Source organism: Puntigrus tetrazona, chromosome 24, assembly GCF_018831695.1.
Source record: "Puntigrus tetrazona isolate hp1 chromosome 24, ASM1883169v1, whole genome shotgun sequence".
NCBI classification, from domain to species: domain Eukaryota; kingdom Metazoa; phylum Chordata; class Actinopteri; order Cypriniformes; family Cyprinidae; genus Puntigrus; species Puntigrus tetrazona.
The window spans coordinates 8,019,438-8,035,232 of record NC_056722.1 but is presented as its reverse complement, the minus strand read 5'-3'; the positions used below and the strand labels follow the sequence as shown (position 1 = coordinate 8,035,232).

General features: G+C 36.6%; 2 protein-coding genes across 5 annotated transcripts in view; one reads left to right on the top strand and one right to left on the bottom strand.

Moving 5' to 3' along the window:
* Positions 1–2,302: 2,302 nt before the first annotated feature.
* LOC122330138 (cytochrome b5) lies at positions 2,303–6,268 on the bottom strand. The gene is made up of 5 exons (XM_043226986.1): positions 6,033–6,268; positions 5,243–5,371; positions 3,735–3,764; positions 3,583–3,617; positions 2,303–3,432 (listed from the first exon to the last, which is right to left on the bottom strand). Exons 1-5 carry the CDS (start codon positions 6,165–6,167, stop codon positions 3,348–3,350), a joined length of 414 nt encoding a protein of 137 aa, XP_043082921.1. The 5' UTR covers positions 6,168–6,268; the 3' UTR covers positions 2,303–3,347.
* Positions 6,269–6,408: 140 nt separating this feature from the next.
* LOC122330133 (uncharacterized protein C18orf63-like) overlaps positions 6,409–15,795 on the top strand; it is a 48,002-nt gene continuing 38,615 nt past the window's right edge. The window contains exons 1-11 of one of the 4 annotated variants that reach the window (XM_043226976.1): positions 6,409–6,523; positions 6,606–6,732; positions 6,889–7,023; positions 7,908–7,986; positions 9,694–9,750; positions 10,179–10,290; positions 11,861–11,902; positions 12,273–12,349; positions 13,130–13,236; positions 13,448–13,544; positions 14,897–14,982. In XM_043226976.1, the coding sequence (XP_043082911.1) occupies positions 6,890–7,023; positions 7,908–7,986; positions 9,694–9,750; positions 10,179–10,290; positions 11,861–11,902; positions 12,273–12,349; positions 13,130–13,236; positions 13,448–13,544; positions 14,897–14,982 (791 nt within the window). In that variant the 5' untranslated portion in view covers positions 6,409–6,523; positions 6,606–6,732; position 6,889. Of the gene's footprint in view, positions 6,733–6,888; positions 7,024–7,907; positions 7,987–9,693; positions 9,751–10,178; positions 10,291–11,860; positions 11,903–12,272; positions 12,350–13,129; positions 13,237–13,447; positions 13,545–14,896; positions 14,983–15,795 lie in introns of all 4 variants that reach the window. The other 3 variants (XM_043226975.1, XM_043226977.1, XM_043226978.1) reach the window with 3 other exon arrangements.

Here is a 15,795-nt window from a genome sequence, read left to right as displayed (position 1 = left end):
ACCTAATTTATAAGTAAATAAAATATATTAAAATAAATACAATAATAATTTATTTATTATTTATAAACAATTATAAAAAAAACCTCACTGCAGCATTAAAGTACTTTATATTTAATAAATAAATAAAGTTTTTAAATGACCTGCAGATCAGTTCTTTTCTTTAGACTCCATGGGTTTTTATATGTAGTATAGTATCACTGGGATTTCTCACACTTTCACTTGTTGCTCTGTGTGTGTGTGTGTGTGTGTGTGTGTGTGTGTGTGTGTGTGTGTGTGTGTGTGAGTGTGTGTGTGTGTGTGTGTGTGTGTGTGTGTGGTCACTCAGAGCATGCTGTTCCAGAGCTGTGTGTAGACATATTTAACACTCGGTGCGCCGACAACATGGTAAACGATAACAGACCCTTTTTTAAGTTACTCCGAATGTGATTCTTGATTCCTGAGAAAAACGGACGTCCAGTAACAGAGCTTAAAATGGAAACATTTAAACAGCTGCTGGAAACGGGCGACAGGCTTCTGCGCAGATAACCGGCAAAAATGTAAACAGGCTACAAAGTGGCCGTGAGTGTCTCTGTGTGAGCTCCTGGCCGCCGTCCCATCTAATGTCCACAGGTCAGTGAGATCTTCAAAACACGCTGTTATCACAGACTAAACAAACACGCTCTTACAACACCGTTACCGTCCAGCTACACTTGACCTAATATGGCTTTTTATTTATGTTTACATTTATTGAACACTTTGTAAATCCATAGTCCAGCAGTTTCAATGTTATTATGGGCATGATATGATAAGCAGGGTTGAGCAAAAGTGCATCAAAATGTATTTTAAAATATAACACCAAACACAAGCGGAGGCCGTGTGCAGAGATTTAGCATTTTAGCAGTAAGCAACCATTTAAACAACCATTCCATTAATTATGAATTTATTATAATTTTATATAATTAAAAAAATTATAAAATTATATATATATTATAATTTATTTATTAGTCTTTTGCATGCCAGTCAATAAATATTACGCCAAACAGAAACAGTAATTTGTAGATTTGAACTACAATTGTAATTAATTGTCTATTTTAGAAATGTGAAGATACGAAGAATTCATGACCATATTTTACATTCAAGCTACCCGTGAAAATGTATAGTGAAAAGTTATTTAAAAGCATATGGAATACAATAATAAGTCATTTTAAAGCGTTTGTCACAAATAATAAATAATTCACACATCAGAAAGAATTGTAGCTTTACAATTAAAAATAAAATGCTAAATACAATCGGGCCTATTTCTATATTTTAGACGATTTCTATATTTAAATGACTCGCCGTCTCCTCATTGGACGCACAGAAATGCATCTTTATGGAGTTTGAATTTTGAAAAATTTTAATTATTTGGATTTAAAGTAGTAACAAAAGCTTTCTTTACTACTAAGCACCAATCACAGGCCACATTTTTATGACGTCATCAAGCAGTGTTTTGTATTTTTGCAGTGATAAAATAATTTTTCCATTTTTCCATCAAATACAATATTAAATAGAATATGAACATTTATTCTGGCTCTACATTTAAAGCTATTTTAGCTGTGCCACACTTGAACAGATCAGACCCAAAGAAGTAATATGAGAGGCTGTAGAAGCTGTACTTTACCAGCAGATGTCAGCGCTTTAACATTTCTTCATATATATGGTAAGATCAAAACTATTTCTCACTGCTGAAGGGCACTCAAGACATCAAACTAGACCTCTGCTCTTAAAGGGAAGTTCACTCAAATATTTAAATGAGCTGAAAATGTACTCATGCTTACAGCCAAACAACACAAAGATGATTTATGCCTTTTGAAAGAAAGAGATTTAGAGAAATATATGCATGCGCCACTTGCATACCAGCAAGTGAATGGGTGCCGTCAGAAGGAGAGTCCAAGCAGCTGATAAAAACATCACAATAATCCATCAACTTGATGTCTGGAGAAGCATAAAGCTGCGTAGGAAACAAATCCCTGATTCTGACGTTTTTGTTCGTTTGCTTGTTTTATTTTAAACTATTGCTAAGACTCTGTAATCCTTGCTAACGCTTCCTCAGTGAAAGAGTCGTCTGGTCTGAATCAGAAGAGCACAGATCAAACATATGTGACCCTGGGCCACAAAACCAATCATAAGTGTCCGTTTTTTGAAACGATACATGTCTGCATCATCTGAAAGCTGAATAGTTGTGCGTACAGTACGTTAGGTCATGTGCATGGGTGTGTTTGTATGAAAAAAAAAATCACGTTCATCATTTTGTACCCGAAATAAATTTCCAGAAAATCGAATAATCGTTTTCTTTGTTTATTGGGACATACAAGCCTGCTGCATTCAGTCAAACACTAAAACAGGTGAGGATCAGTTAGGAGCAGCACTGGACACACACACACACACACTGTAAACACCTGAAAGGATGTTTCTGTAGGAAAGCTGCATGTGTTTTATATCTTACATCAAGTACGTTACGTTCGCTTTTGTTACAGGAAAAAAGGGAATGTATCGGCACTGTTTACGGTGGCACGTGATATGCCTTTAAACGGCTCCGAAAATACAATTATAACCGCGTTGCTTTTCACTAGCCCCCTGTCTAATCAAGCACATCATGGTATTTTTGGTTAGGTTGTGTACAATCACGAGTTAAACATATTTCACCCCAAATTCAAAAGACAAACATGACTTTTTTTTTTGCATAGAACAAATTTTTATTTTTTTTTTATTACGATGAAGAAATAAGCACCAATGACCCTACAAATAAACTTTGTTTCTGCAAAATCTTATTTATATCTACGTGTGCATGAATTTATCTATTTATCTTTTGATTTTGGGGATCAAAAATCAATCAATCAATTATATATGACTAAATGAATTGCCCTATTTTTCAATAAACAGTAACACCTCGCGTTTCATGAATTAATTCTCTCGTTAAGAATTTCTACATTCGTATCCTTTCTCTCTGGTCCAAGTACAATCACATGGCAATAACATGAAGATTAACAACATCTGAAACTATATTATTTCTCATATAATATTTAGGATGTTCCCCACTCCAGCACGGACATTTCAACCGGATCAATGGCAGGCACGTAATAATACATAACACGAAACAATTAGACGGTCAAAACTTCATCTTCAGCACGCGTGTCCGTAATGCTGGATCTAAAATATCCTTTCATTTATCATCTGCATGCATCAGTGCGGTGCTTAAATCTCAAGGGGTGCGGGACAACAGACATAGAAACTAACACAAAAGTTGCCTTCATTAGTAGACTCTTTATATGGTAATGGGAAACCCTGAAATGGATTATGGGTATTGTAGTTGTGAGCGAAACAGCCCCTCACGCCTCCTCCGCAGTGTATATACGGTACATCAACGTGACGATTACTGCAGCGACCGCAGGTATCAACCAGTTTGACCACCAGCTGGAACGAGAGAACACATGGAACGGTTTTGGAACAAAGCACTTTTTGGAACATTTGGAACATTAATTGGAACATCGCCGTTTCTGTGCTGCGACGGAACTTAATAAACTGGAGCTTCGGGTTATTCCCAGGCATAGCGTTCGAACCTACCTTGTGCTTTCTTGTACGGTTGTTACAAGCGATTCCTGTTAAAGAGAAAAGCGAACGCATGTTTAGGGGTTTTTTTAACCGGTGCTGGTCCAACGCAAAGAGCGCAGAGATCGTTGAAATCAAAAATATAGATAAATAAATGATTTACGTACTGGTGGTTTGGCGAGCTTGTCCCTGTCATCCTGAGAGAAATGCAGAAGAGGAGAGGCGTGAATAAAAATAACCACAAAGCTAATTAATTAGCATGTCTTAACGAGCACACGGTGAATAAAACCTATCGTTCTCAAAATATGTGAGAAAAATGGTGTATTTTATATATTTACATTACTGTTCATTCTATTTTATGTTTTTGTGCTAACACAAATAAAGCAACTATTGTAATATTGTGAAATATATTATTACAATTTATAATAACTATTTTCCATGTGAATATATTTAAAAATGTCATTTATTTGTGTGATCAAAGCTGAATTTTCAGCTTCATTATTCCACTATTTAGTGTCACATGATCCTTCTTGAAAACAGATCTGTTTTTTTCTGGATACTTTGATGAATAGGAAACTTCAAAAAGAACGGTATTTATTTGACGAACTATTTAGAAACATTGTGTTTTATTTCAAAAAAAAGTTCAAAGCATTTTGCTAAATACAGATTTTATTTATATTAAATTAAATATGTCTGTTTACATTTTGATATTTCTATAGCTATATTTCAAGCATTATTATTACTGTTGTTTTTATTATTATTCATATTGGTGTCATTCAACCAAAAAAAGTTATTTAATAAAAATTGTAAAAAATTGTATTTATAAAAATTGTATTTAAACAATCATTTAGCCCTATGAATTTTTAAAGGAACAGTTGCCCCAAAAATAAAAATTGTGTCATCATTTCCTCACTCTCGAGGAGCTCCAAACCTGTGTGAACTTCATCGTTCTGCTGAACACAAAGAAAGATATTTGGAAGAAAGTTTTGGGTCACCATTGACTTCCATAGCTTTTTTTTCTACCATGGAAGTCAATGGTGACCCAAAACAAACTTTCTTCAAAATATCCACTCTAGGGTGAGTAAATGAATAAACCATTCCTTTAATTCTAATTCTAACTCTGAATAACTGTTCTGCTCCCTTCCTCTCACAGAAACCGTCCGATAGTATCTGTGCTGAATCCGACAGCATTACAGATCCTCCAACGGGAATAAAAACGGCTTTTATCGATAGCCTCTCAAGCCCCTGTACGTCTGTGAAAACATCTCAGACTTTTGTCGGACCATTCCCAGATATCTCAGACGGATCGAGAAAAAGCTTTTTAGCTTCTGAGTATTTTTCTACATTCAATAAGCTCAGAAACAGAGCATATTGTGAATATATGCTTGAATGTATGGTAACACTATTAACTTGCTGCTTATTAATAGTTCGTAAGGTATTTGTTTAGGGATGTAGAATAAGGCCATCTAGAATGAGGCATTAATATATGCTTAATTAGCATTGATAAATTGCTAATATTCTAGTAATATACATGCTAATAAGCAACTAGTAGGTGTAACCGTAATGTAAAATGTTACCAAATGTATCCCTCAGCTGTGTCTGACAGCATTTAATGCATCAATGCCGTGTCAAAGCGCCACTGCTCAACAGTAACAATGCATTCTGACAGACTCACTGGATGCAGCTCGCCTATGAGCAGAGAACTGGCCATCTCACGGGCATCTGTGGAGTGGCCGACGTCTTCGAAGCTCTCCGTGGCGTCTCCACCGGCCTGCTCTCGCAGCACCTCCTCTCCACCCGGGTGCTGTGGGCCCCAGCGAACACATCAGGTCATCAAACCACTGAAAACACTACCTTTGTCGATTTTAGCGCCTAACAGTGCATGCAACTTAAAATACCTTGTGTGCATTTTTTTTAGATCTAGCCAGAGCTATATCACTAGATTGGGAAGTTCTCTAGATCTAGATAGTAAGGGAAGAGGTGAAAAGTTAGGTTAGGGCGGTTATATAATCAGTTACAGCAAGATAGTGTGATGCAACTACTACTTCCTTTAACATAAAACCCAAAGCAATCAAAAATAACTTTATTATAATAATAATAATTTGATTTAATCGAGTTGTATCCAACATGAACACTGCACTAATGCTAATTCCACACTTCACACATTAATTGCCAACTGTTGCAATCTTGTCTGTCCAACTTTTTAAGGAGCACTTGGCAAAGGTCACTCCATTCAGGACTTACTTTTCAAACTTTCGCACTAGGTGTTTTAAAAAATATTAACTGTAAGGATTGTAATGCACGTATATTTTATATTTAAGCGTTACACAATACTAGTGCAACGGTGTTTTGGTTGTTTACACAATGCAGTATACAGGTAACGCGTGCAATACACAACGAAAACACCCTCATGTGAATATTTCTGTAAACGAGCTCAACGTTTGAGGCTCTGCTTTAAAACTCACCTCCTCGAGAAACTTTGTGACGTCGTACACTTTATTATGAATGATAATCCATGTGCTTTTAAAGGAGTTCCGCTCCTCCACGTCTGACAGGCGATAATATTTAACACCCTTTTCGTCTGTTTCGTTGTTTTCCATTTGTTTGTTTTAATGCTGTCTGTTCGGAACGTCACAAAACTCTCCGGAGTTCCCTTGTGATTAGATCGCCTCACGTACTCTGGCGCGACTGACCAACAATTGTATTTCCCAACTCGCCGGGCGACGCCCATTCCAGCGCAGGGCAGAGTCTGATTGGACGATATCACGCTCGGGCAGCCTGGCGTGTCTGTTTTGATTGGACCGAGGCCTGTCAATCAGAACACTGGGTCATAGGTTTCGGTGAAGCTCGCGGAGTTACTCTGCGGTCTGCAGAAGTTCACGAAAGTTCACGAGAGCGAGGTTCTCACGCGATACGGAAGCGTTGACTTTTATCGCCATCACGTTAATCTAGCGAGGTCCGTTAGTCGAGATGAAGTTTGTTGCCCTTAAAGTCATTTTTATCCGCCGCTGTTGATCTTGTTTAGGTGTTTCTGTCAGATAAGAGTATGTTCACTTGAAGCACTGTCACGCGAGCCCCAGTGACGAATCATTCTTGCCGCCAAAAGCTCGCGCTCCATTACCTCAGGCAGCGCTTATTGTTGTAACGTTATAGTCTCAAACTGAGGTAAAACTATCCCCTTCTTTCTTTCTTTCTCGGCTAACCAAACGTACCTACTACGTTAGATTTTCTTCTTCAGAGTAACCAAACTAGTCTCTGATTAACCAATAATGGCCTGTTTCGACCGCGTGAGCAAATTAACCCTCGTAGTTTTCTTTTCAGGATGAGTGGAAGTGGGACGCGGTCTCTGTTTTTTCTCGATCTTCCGGACCTGAGGAATCTATGTTGTGTAAATCTGTTCTTTCCGAACAGTTACGATGAAACAGAATTGAGAAACAAACAAGTGAAAACCTGCAGGTGAAAAAAACGTGTTTAAAGGCAATGAAGTGTGATTACACCCATATATATGATTTATATCAATCTTTATTAAGCATTTTTGATATATACAAAATTTCTTTCTCTATATATATGTGTGTGTATCCATATCTGTATTATAAATATGAAATGTTGGAAAAAAATATGAGTCAATTCAAACGATTCGTTCAGATGGCTGATTCATTCAAGAATGAAGCGAGTGCTTGTTCTTATGAATGGTCCACTGAATCATTGACTCAAATGATTCAAAATTCAAAAACGCGAATCATTCATTAACAAAACGCAGCTGCACTGTGGAGCAGAAACAGTCAACCATACACCCTTTCATTAACTTCAAATACTGAACTAAAATGTATATTAACTACTGCGTGTCGTGTTGCTTGACAACATGTTGACCCATACCGAATTTTCTGACTTCTTGAAACATTAGTTAACCTATTTATTTCCTTTTGAATTTTATGGACTGTGAATGTGAACGGAAAGTGTAGACATACAGATTTGGAAAGGCTGTACAAAAACATGTTCACTTTTCCAGGAGTTCACCAAAATCAGCACTTTAAAAAAAGGAGAAAGAGACTTTGAACATAACAAAAGAATATCATTAATTTATTTTATGTTTTATATCTCTTAAAAGCTGCAAAGTAATTTTCATGTCTTTTTAGTGCTTTTTATATTGATTTTTGGAAACCAATGGGCTCACTTTGACCCTCAACACAAAAGTGGTACAAAGTACAGGGTTAATTATATAAAACATTACACTACTGCTGGAAACCAGTGAGTTCTCTAAATTGAATCTAGAATATATCTGTAATATTTCATTATCTTGACCACCGAGTGTCACAAAGCCTTTTCCCTCTGTCTTTTAGGGAGCTTGTTCTCAAGCATTCAGACATTGTCGCTTCTCCTGTGTTGGGCCATTTTGGGGGCATCACTGTTATTATGACTGTAAGTATGATATATTTTGTGTTATCGCTTATGCTTACCTCCAGCTTTAATTAGATTTTTAAAAAAATATTATTTATGATTTTCCTGTGCGCTTAGAAAGTAGATCAGCCTGTTTTTGCCAGATAAACAAACCCTTTCCCCGCCAGCGTTTTTTTTTTTAAGTTGCCGTCACTTTTGTTGATTTTCACCTAAATTTGACTATGTCTATGTGAAAATATTCTAAATTGAAATAATCAATTTTAACCAAAAAAATCTATTTTATTCTATCTTTGTGTTCATGTTTTATCATAACTTGAATGCCGATAGGTTTCATAAAAAAATACAACATTTTGGACCAAAAATACATTCTGAAACCATATTCTTTCACCTAAAATAATTACACGAATAATTGAAATTTCATTTAGTAAACAGAACAAGCACACAAACGTTAATGCACACCAACACACACACATACACATGTTTACACACACACATACATTTATGCTACATACATACATATGTACCTATATATACACACATCCCTATTTGTATATAGATCACAAACATACATACATGTTCATATTCATGTTGTGGGGTTATCAATCTATCCACGACATAACTAGAGATGTTTTTGTGTCCGTGAAAGCATATCTCAATCACTGACTAACCTGCTTTGTCCCGATCAGATTCAAAATGGTCAAAACAAGATCTACATGCATGATCTATATATATATATATATATATATATATATATATATATATGACCTATGTTATGATCTGTATTGTCGGTAGACCTGTAACTCATTCAGGACATGTGCTCGGGCTTTCCCTACCATGATACACCTACAACAGGGATTGCCGTAAAACTTGTCTTTGGCCGAGAACTGTTGTAACCTGCATGACGACTGTATGATCTCGCAATGGTGGGGAAAGAGTTAAGCGTGACAAAAGTCTCAATTACCTTTTTTTTTTTTATTCCTTAACCATTCCGCGCCATAATTCTTTGCATCTCTCAGTTCCTATATAGAGTACCCAAAGGGCAAGTCCTCTTGCTCATAAAATAGTTTTCAATAAAATGTAGCATAATTATATTTAATGATGATTTGAATTAAGGCCAAAATGGATCATCTAAAAAAAGGCCACGTCATGCAGAGCATTTGTGATTTATATTGCTTTTCTTGTCCAAACGTGTTACTTTTCTTCTTTTTCCCTCAGTGTTCATGGTATGTGCATCACCTTGCGTGCATGTGCACCTGTCGGTGAAGTTTTGTACGGTTGCATTTGCGTGACTTTTCATCTGAGGGTGCATGTGTGCATGTCAGCACAGCTCGTGCGAAGGCATGTCTCGTGCGAAGCAAAATATTTGAAGCACATTCCACACACTCTGTCATCTCCTTTCCCGTTCTCAACTAAGGCCAATTAAATCAGCACTTCGCACAGTGTGTCAAAAGCAGCTAATAAGATGCCCATGACACCTTTGATTCGAATCTGAATTTTACAAATGTTGTGAATGTGCTGTCAGACTTCAGTGGGTGCACTGGTGAATAATTGACTATGTTGTGCTTATGTAACGTCCATGGCTTTTGTACATGTGTAGCCAAAAGGAGAAAGGCGACATGCCTTTGTATCGACTCGACTCAATCATTGTTTGATGTACAGTAGCCTAAACATGCTGTTTTTGTTTAAATATCCATTTTGATCATCTTTGTTCCCTTTACTTTGCCTTAGATTGCATTTTACAAGCGCGGTATCATCCAGGCTTTTGCACAGAAACATGGTCTACAGGTTAGTTTAAGCTAAAGAAAGAGAATGTTGTTTGTCCATGAAAATGTCTCAAATGTTCAGTCTAAACCTACTATATTTAACTGCCCTTAATGCATCGCAACATTACTCTACACTTCAAAAATCTGGGATCAGAAAGATTTCCTCCTGTAAATGAGCAAATCCTGTCATATTCTACAATAGATAAATAATTGTTTGAAATACTGAAGCTATAAATGATTGCAGAATTGAATGAGTTGTTCAGACTGAGGTTGTTTTTCCTGTATCTGATTTAGGACCACAAATTCTAGAATAGAAAAGATCAGATTTCATGCAAGATTTCATGTGCTATTTTTACACTGTCATGAATAAACAGAACGAACCAAAATAGTTAGATTGGGGCCAATTTTGCGTGAACACAAGCATTTGTTCTCTTGCTTTTTGTCTCGTAGCTCAGCCCTTCTCAGAGGGTATTTCCTGCCATTCTGCAGACGTGTTTGTCCTATTCCCTGACGGCTAGACTGACCCCTAAATGGAACAAAGCAGGCCATTATTTAATAGCAGGTGAGGAGCAATGTATTTACAAGCAAGGTTTGACATTAACTTTTTTGCTCACCAGTCACTGTGGCTAGTGGTTTTCCAAATTTGCTAGCCACTCAGCATTTTTCACTGGCCACAATTTTCTTGTTGGGAAGTTACCTATTTGACCTATTTTGTTAGAAAATATAGGGCTGTTACCAATCATATCAAATCAGTACCTACAAAATCAATATATGTATACACACACACACACACACACACACTACTCTGAAACTAAAATGCCAGTACATGGCAGCATCTTTAATGACATCTTAATTAATGAGTCATTGAAGGCTTCAAACGATTCATTCAGACAGCTGATTCATTCAAGAATAAACAAGTGGACCACTGAATCATTGACTTAAATGATTCAAAACTTAAACGCGAATCATTGATTAACAAAACACCGCTGCCCTGTGTGTTGTGCGCGACTGTTCTGCTGTGATCTTTGGAACTATTTTCATTAACCAAATGGCACAAAAACGCTCAACAATATGTCCTTTCAATAACTTCAAATTCAAATACTGAACCGAAATGTATATTAATGTCAAGTTGCTTAAGTAGGCTATATATTATAAATATAAAAGTTTATTTATACATTTTTATTTTTGGAGGGTGCTAATGTCAAGCCCTGCTTACAAGAGCCTGAAACATTTCCATGTTTTAAAAAAATCAAGCTGCATTCGGCCTGTGCATGGTACGTGGAATAAAATTCACAGTTATTGCTCGCTGGATGTGAAGGCAGGCTTCTCTAGTGTAGGCTGAGGGTAAAGTTCACTTTGGGGCTGTTGTGTAATCTTAACTGTCGCTTCACCTTGAGCCTTCTTTCTAGTGCAGGCATGAGTAATTCATGAAGTCCAAGACTGGATGAACCTTTCATCTTTGCTGAGCTAATATTTTTATTGCCTTGGCTCAAGGTCAGCATGTGTCAGCTCAACTCAGTTTAATAGAAATGTTGGTGTTTAACAGTGTTGTCGTGAATTATCACTGTGCCTGTTTAACGTGGCATAATTACAGGTACCAATTAAAGTAATGGTCAAGTAATGATGCTTTTAATCAAGAGTCAGTTAGAAGGTCATTCACAATTGTTTCTCATCCAAGAATGATGGGTATTAAATATATATATATATATATATATATATATATATATATATATATATATATATATATATATATATAGATAGATAGATAGATAGATAGATATATAGATATAAATGAAAATGAGTACATGATAAGATAATCTGGCAGTTTGATGGCCTTGTGTTGGAGGCCGTGTTTTTGAAAAAGTGCGTGGTGCCATCCTTGAGCTCAGCTAAAGCTGCGTTCATGGCTCTTAAAAGTATTTGGAGTTCTCTGTCAGAGAGAATTTACTATAATTACATCTTTCTCAGTGAATATGTAAGTTTTTTAAAACACATCATCAAAAATTCCTCTTAATGATCTTACCAGATTGCAACACTCCCCCATCACATAGCATTTAATGAGTAACACAGAAATATCAATGCATTTTGTTTCATCATCTTGGAGTGACAGTGATTCTTTCTTTCTTTCCCAGGAAAAGATTTCCTCAGTGACTCAGGAAAACTCAGTGCGGTTGGTAGGTGGGAGGTGTCTGTATACTTTGGCAAGAGGCAATGCCGTTTGTGTTTGCATTGTTAGACTGTGATTTCTCTTGATGGCAGGCGAGGAGTGGTTGAATATTTGTGTAGAATAACATTTCAATACATTTCTGCTCTTTTCATGCTGTTTTGCTCACGCTTAGGCCATGATTTACTTCTTTTGCTTCATCCCAGAATCGTTTATGCTTTCAGAGTCATATATAAAGCCACAGTTTATCGCATTGCACTCTACCCTAAAGCCTAGATGACTTTCACAGTTCACTCAGTCACCGATGCTGCCGGAGACGGATGCTTTCTCATGCTTACTGACTCATGCTCACCTCTGTACCGCTGTATGTTGGTTCACAGTGCTTGAGCTGAGTATCACTGAGACTCAACTGTGTGTCATTGTGGAAGCCAACACGGTCAGACTTCCTCCTGCTGTGGTGAGATGTCAAACCCTTCCAGCGTGCTTTCACCAGGCCAGCTTTTTATGGCCTATGAACTGCTGTGGTCATGCATTACACCTTTGCCTCAGTTCATGTCACACGCCTTACTCAGTATCTACTTCATCCTGATTGTCCGAGTGGACAGGAGAAGGAGAGCATTATCATTCGGATGTCTAGCTTTTTTTGTTTGTTATATTCATTTTGTTGTATTCAACAAGACTATTTAAACATTGTAAACTATTCAGCAATTTAATAATATCCGTATATAAACAATATCTATACATGCAAATATAAATTACAGTATATACAGTACATGTGCATTAAAAGGAATCCTTATTCATAATCGATTTACACAAATGTTATGAATATATACTAAAATACATCTCATATATCCGTAATTTTAGTTAAATGTTAATTTAAAAAAAATTGCATACAAATGTAAAAATAATCCTATCAAATATAAATCATATTTAATAGTTTCAGTGCTGAATTATATATTTTAGTATATATAATACAACATATTCATGTTTTAAAAATGCATTTCTACTTTCTGCATATATAGCTATGATACGCGGGTCATATATTTGCATAAAATAATTTGTCGAATAGTTTTAATTTAACAAATAGCTGCTAACACATTATTGAAATAATAATTGCCATAAATGAGGCCACAGTAAGACATGAACTAGTCAAAGTCAGCGTTGGTATCGGATTGCAGTGTTTCTTTTTCCTGTCTAAGGGTGTGGTGTTAATTCATGCTCACCTGTCTTCTACAAGCTGCAGGATTTTGATGTTCCTGCTCCTGTGGTGAAAAACTTCCTCCACACTAATGATGCTGTGCTGGATACAGTCATGCCAAATAACTGGTGCCACGTTCTGCCAAGGTGTGTGTTTGTGTGGGTGTGCGACTGCCTTCAACCGTGTTGTTATTATTTTTACAACAGCTTTTTTTAGAGCCGTACTCTTGCTTCACTGGGCATCATAGAGAGAAAAGGGCCGAATCATAATCTCCTTTGTTGGCAATGTCAGATTTGACAAGTTAATTAATACTTTCTTTTCATTGTTTTCTGTGTGTGTGTTTGTGGATGGGACCAGTATGAAGAAAGGCCAAATCATTAGCATCAGTCGCAGGATTCCACAGGAAAGCCCTTTCCAGTCTTACATGGAGTTTGAGAAGCACTGGAACAGCGTGGTAGACAAATAATAGTGCACACTTCTCCTCAATAAGCCCTATAGTTTCATGTTTCATGTCCGTAGCACAAGTGGTGTTCGGATTTTGTTTAAAGGTATAGTTCACCCAAAAAAGATTTGCTTAGGGCATCCAAGATGTAGATGAGAACATCAGATTTTTGCAAATTTATCATTAGGTCCCCTGCTTAGCAGTGCATCCTCTGCAGTGAAAGTCAGTCCAAACAGCTGATAAAAACATCACAATAATCCACATCTGATGTGTTGTCATCTCACATAAACATTCACGCACATATCTGCTTTTTTGCCTGTAATTAGTGCTTTTTTCCTGACAGGAAAACCTTTTCTCTGGAGAAGCAATATTATAAAATGCAGTTTGAACTTACAATGTCTTGATTGATTTGTTTATTCCGAACACCCAGCTTTTCACTTGACAACATGTTAATTTTCTAACTGGAGCTGTGTGAGTTACTTGTGAGTTATTGTGATTGTTTTGCATCATAATTCATCCCCAACAAATTCAGAACAGTTCTCACTGCATTATTGAATTAGAGCAAGTGATTTACAGATAATTAGAGAGTTTCAGGAGTTTTTATTTATTCACAGGGCTGTCTCAGTGTCTGACACAGCTTTTGTTGCTTGCAGTTTGTAAATTGTTATTCTGATGCTAGATTGCTAAGACTTTGCCAGTCTATTAGTGTGTATGTGTGTGTGTTTGTTTGTGTGTGTGTGTGTGTGTGTGTATGTGTGTGTTTGTCTGCGTGTGAGTGTGTGTGTGTGTGTGTTTGTGTGTGTGTGTGTTTGTCTGTGTGTGTTTGTTTGTGTGTGTGTGTGTGTGTGTGTGTGTGTGTGTGTGTGTGTATGTGTGTATGTGTGTGTTTGTTTGTGTATGTGTGTGTGTGTGTTTGTCTGTGTGTGTCTGTGTGTGTGTGTTTTGTGTGTGTGTGTGTGTGTGTGTGTGTTTGTCTGTGTGTGTGTGTGTGTGTGTGTGTGTGTGTGTGTTTGTCTATGTCTGTGTGTGTGTGTGTGTGTGTGTGTGTGTTCAGCACTCCACGTCTTTTGATTTAGAGGTCAAAATGTAACCTTTGATCGCAAACAAACTCAGTCGTGAGGCTTGGCTTTATCAAACTAATTTTGTATGTATGTGCAAACATGCACGATTACCCATTTAAATTGTGTACAACATCTGTTTGAACCTAAATCACATCTAAGTTTTTAGTTTGAAAGTGCAAGCTTGCTTACAAATACATACAAACAGACAAAGATAATCTGCACATAAAAACTCTTTTACGTAAATTCACTGTAACTCTCTGCTCTTCTGTCAGTGTGTTTAACTGTCTCTCTTTCTTGTTTCAGTACGGATATCAGCTGCCCTCAGTCAGTGAAGAGGAAGTCGTCTATTGCAGTGTGTACTTTAAACCGATAGGTGACAAGCTGTTCACGTATCCTTTATTATCAGTTTTATTTAATGATCTCTTCCCACATAAGATATCGATTTCAGCTATTTATAGAACAACATTTGCTCTCAGTAAAATCTCGTTCAAAACACCAGTTTGTGATTTTCTTGCGCTCCGCTCCAATTTTATCATCAATCTGAAGTGTTTTTTTAGACATAAATTCAGCTGCTGGATTAAAAACTGAATGTGAAAAGTAGTACAGCAGACTGTTTTGATTGGCATTTTTGCAACATGATAATGACATCTAGTGGACAGGAGATGGGTCGTACTCTTCAAAATGTTCAGACTGCAGAACTTGCATCACTTACTGTGCTACAGTATGTACACCGAACACTGCCAACAAGTTTGCATTACGCCACATTTCCAGCACTGTTGCCACGTGACTCTATTACATTACATTGCATTAATTTTATCACTGATGTACATGAGGACACTGATGAGCATTTAAAAAAAAAAATCAACAATATATCAAAGATACATTATAAACACTAATATTGCGAAATATTTTCCCATTTAAAATAACTGTTTTCTATGCTGGTCTATTTTAATATGTAATTTATTCCAGTGGTGTAAATGCTTATTTGTATCATCATTACTCCAGTCTTCAGTGACTGAATTGTTGCTCAAGAAACTACTTTAACTACTTTAGCTTTTGTGGAAACCAGGAACATTTTGGGGTGTTATAGAATAGAAAAAGAAAACCATTTATTAGAATTAGAAAATTTTGTAACATTTGAATTGTCATTACTGTCATTCAATATCAGTTTATTTAAAGGGATGGTTGACTGTTTTTTGTTT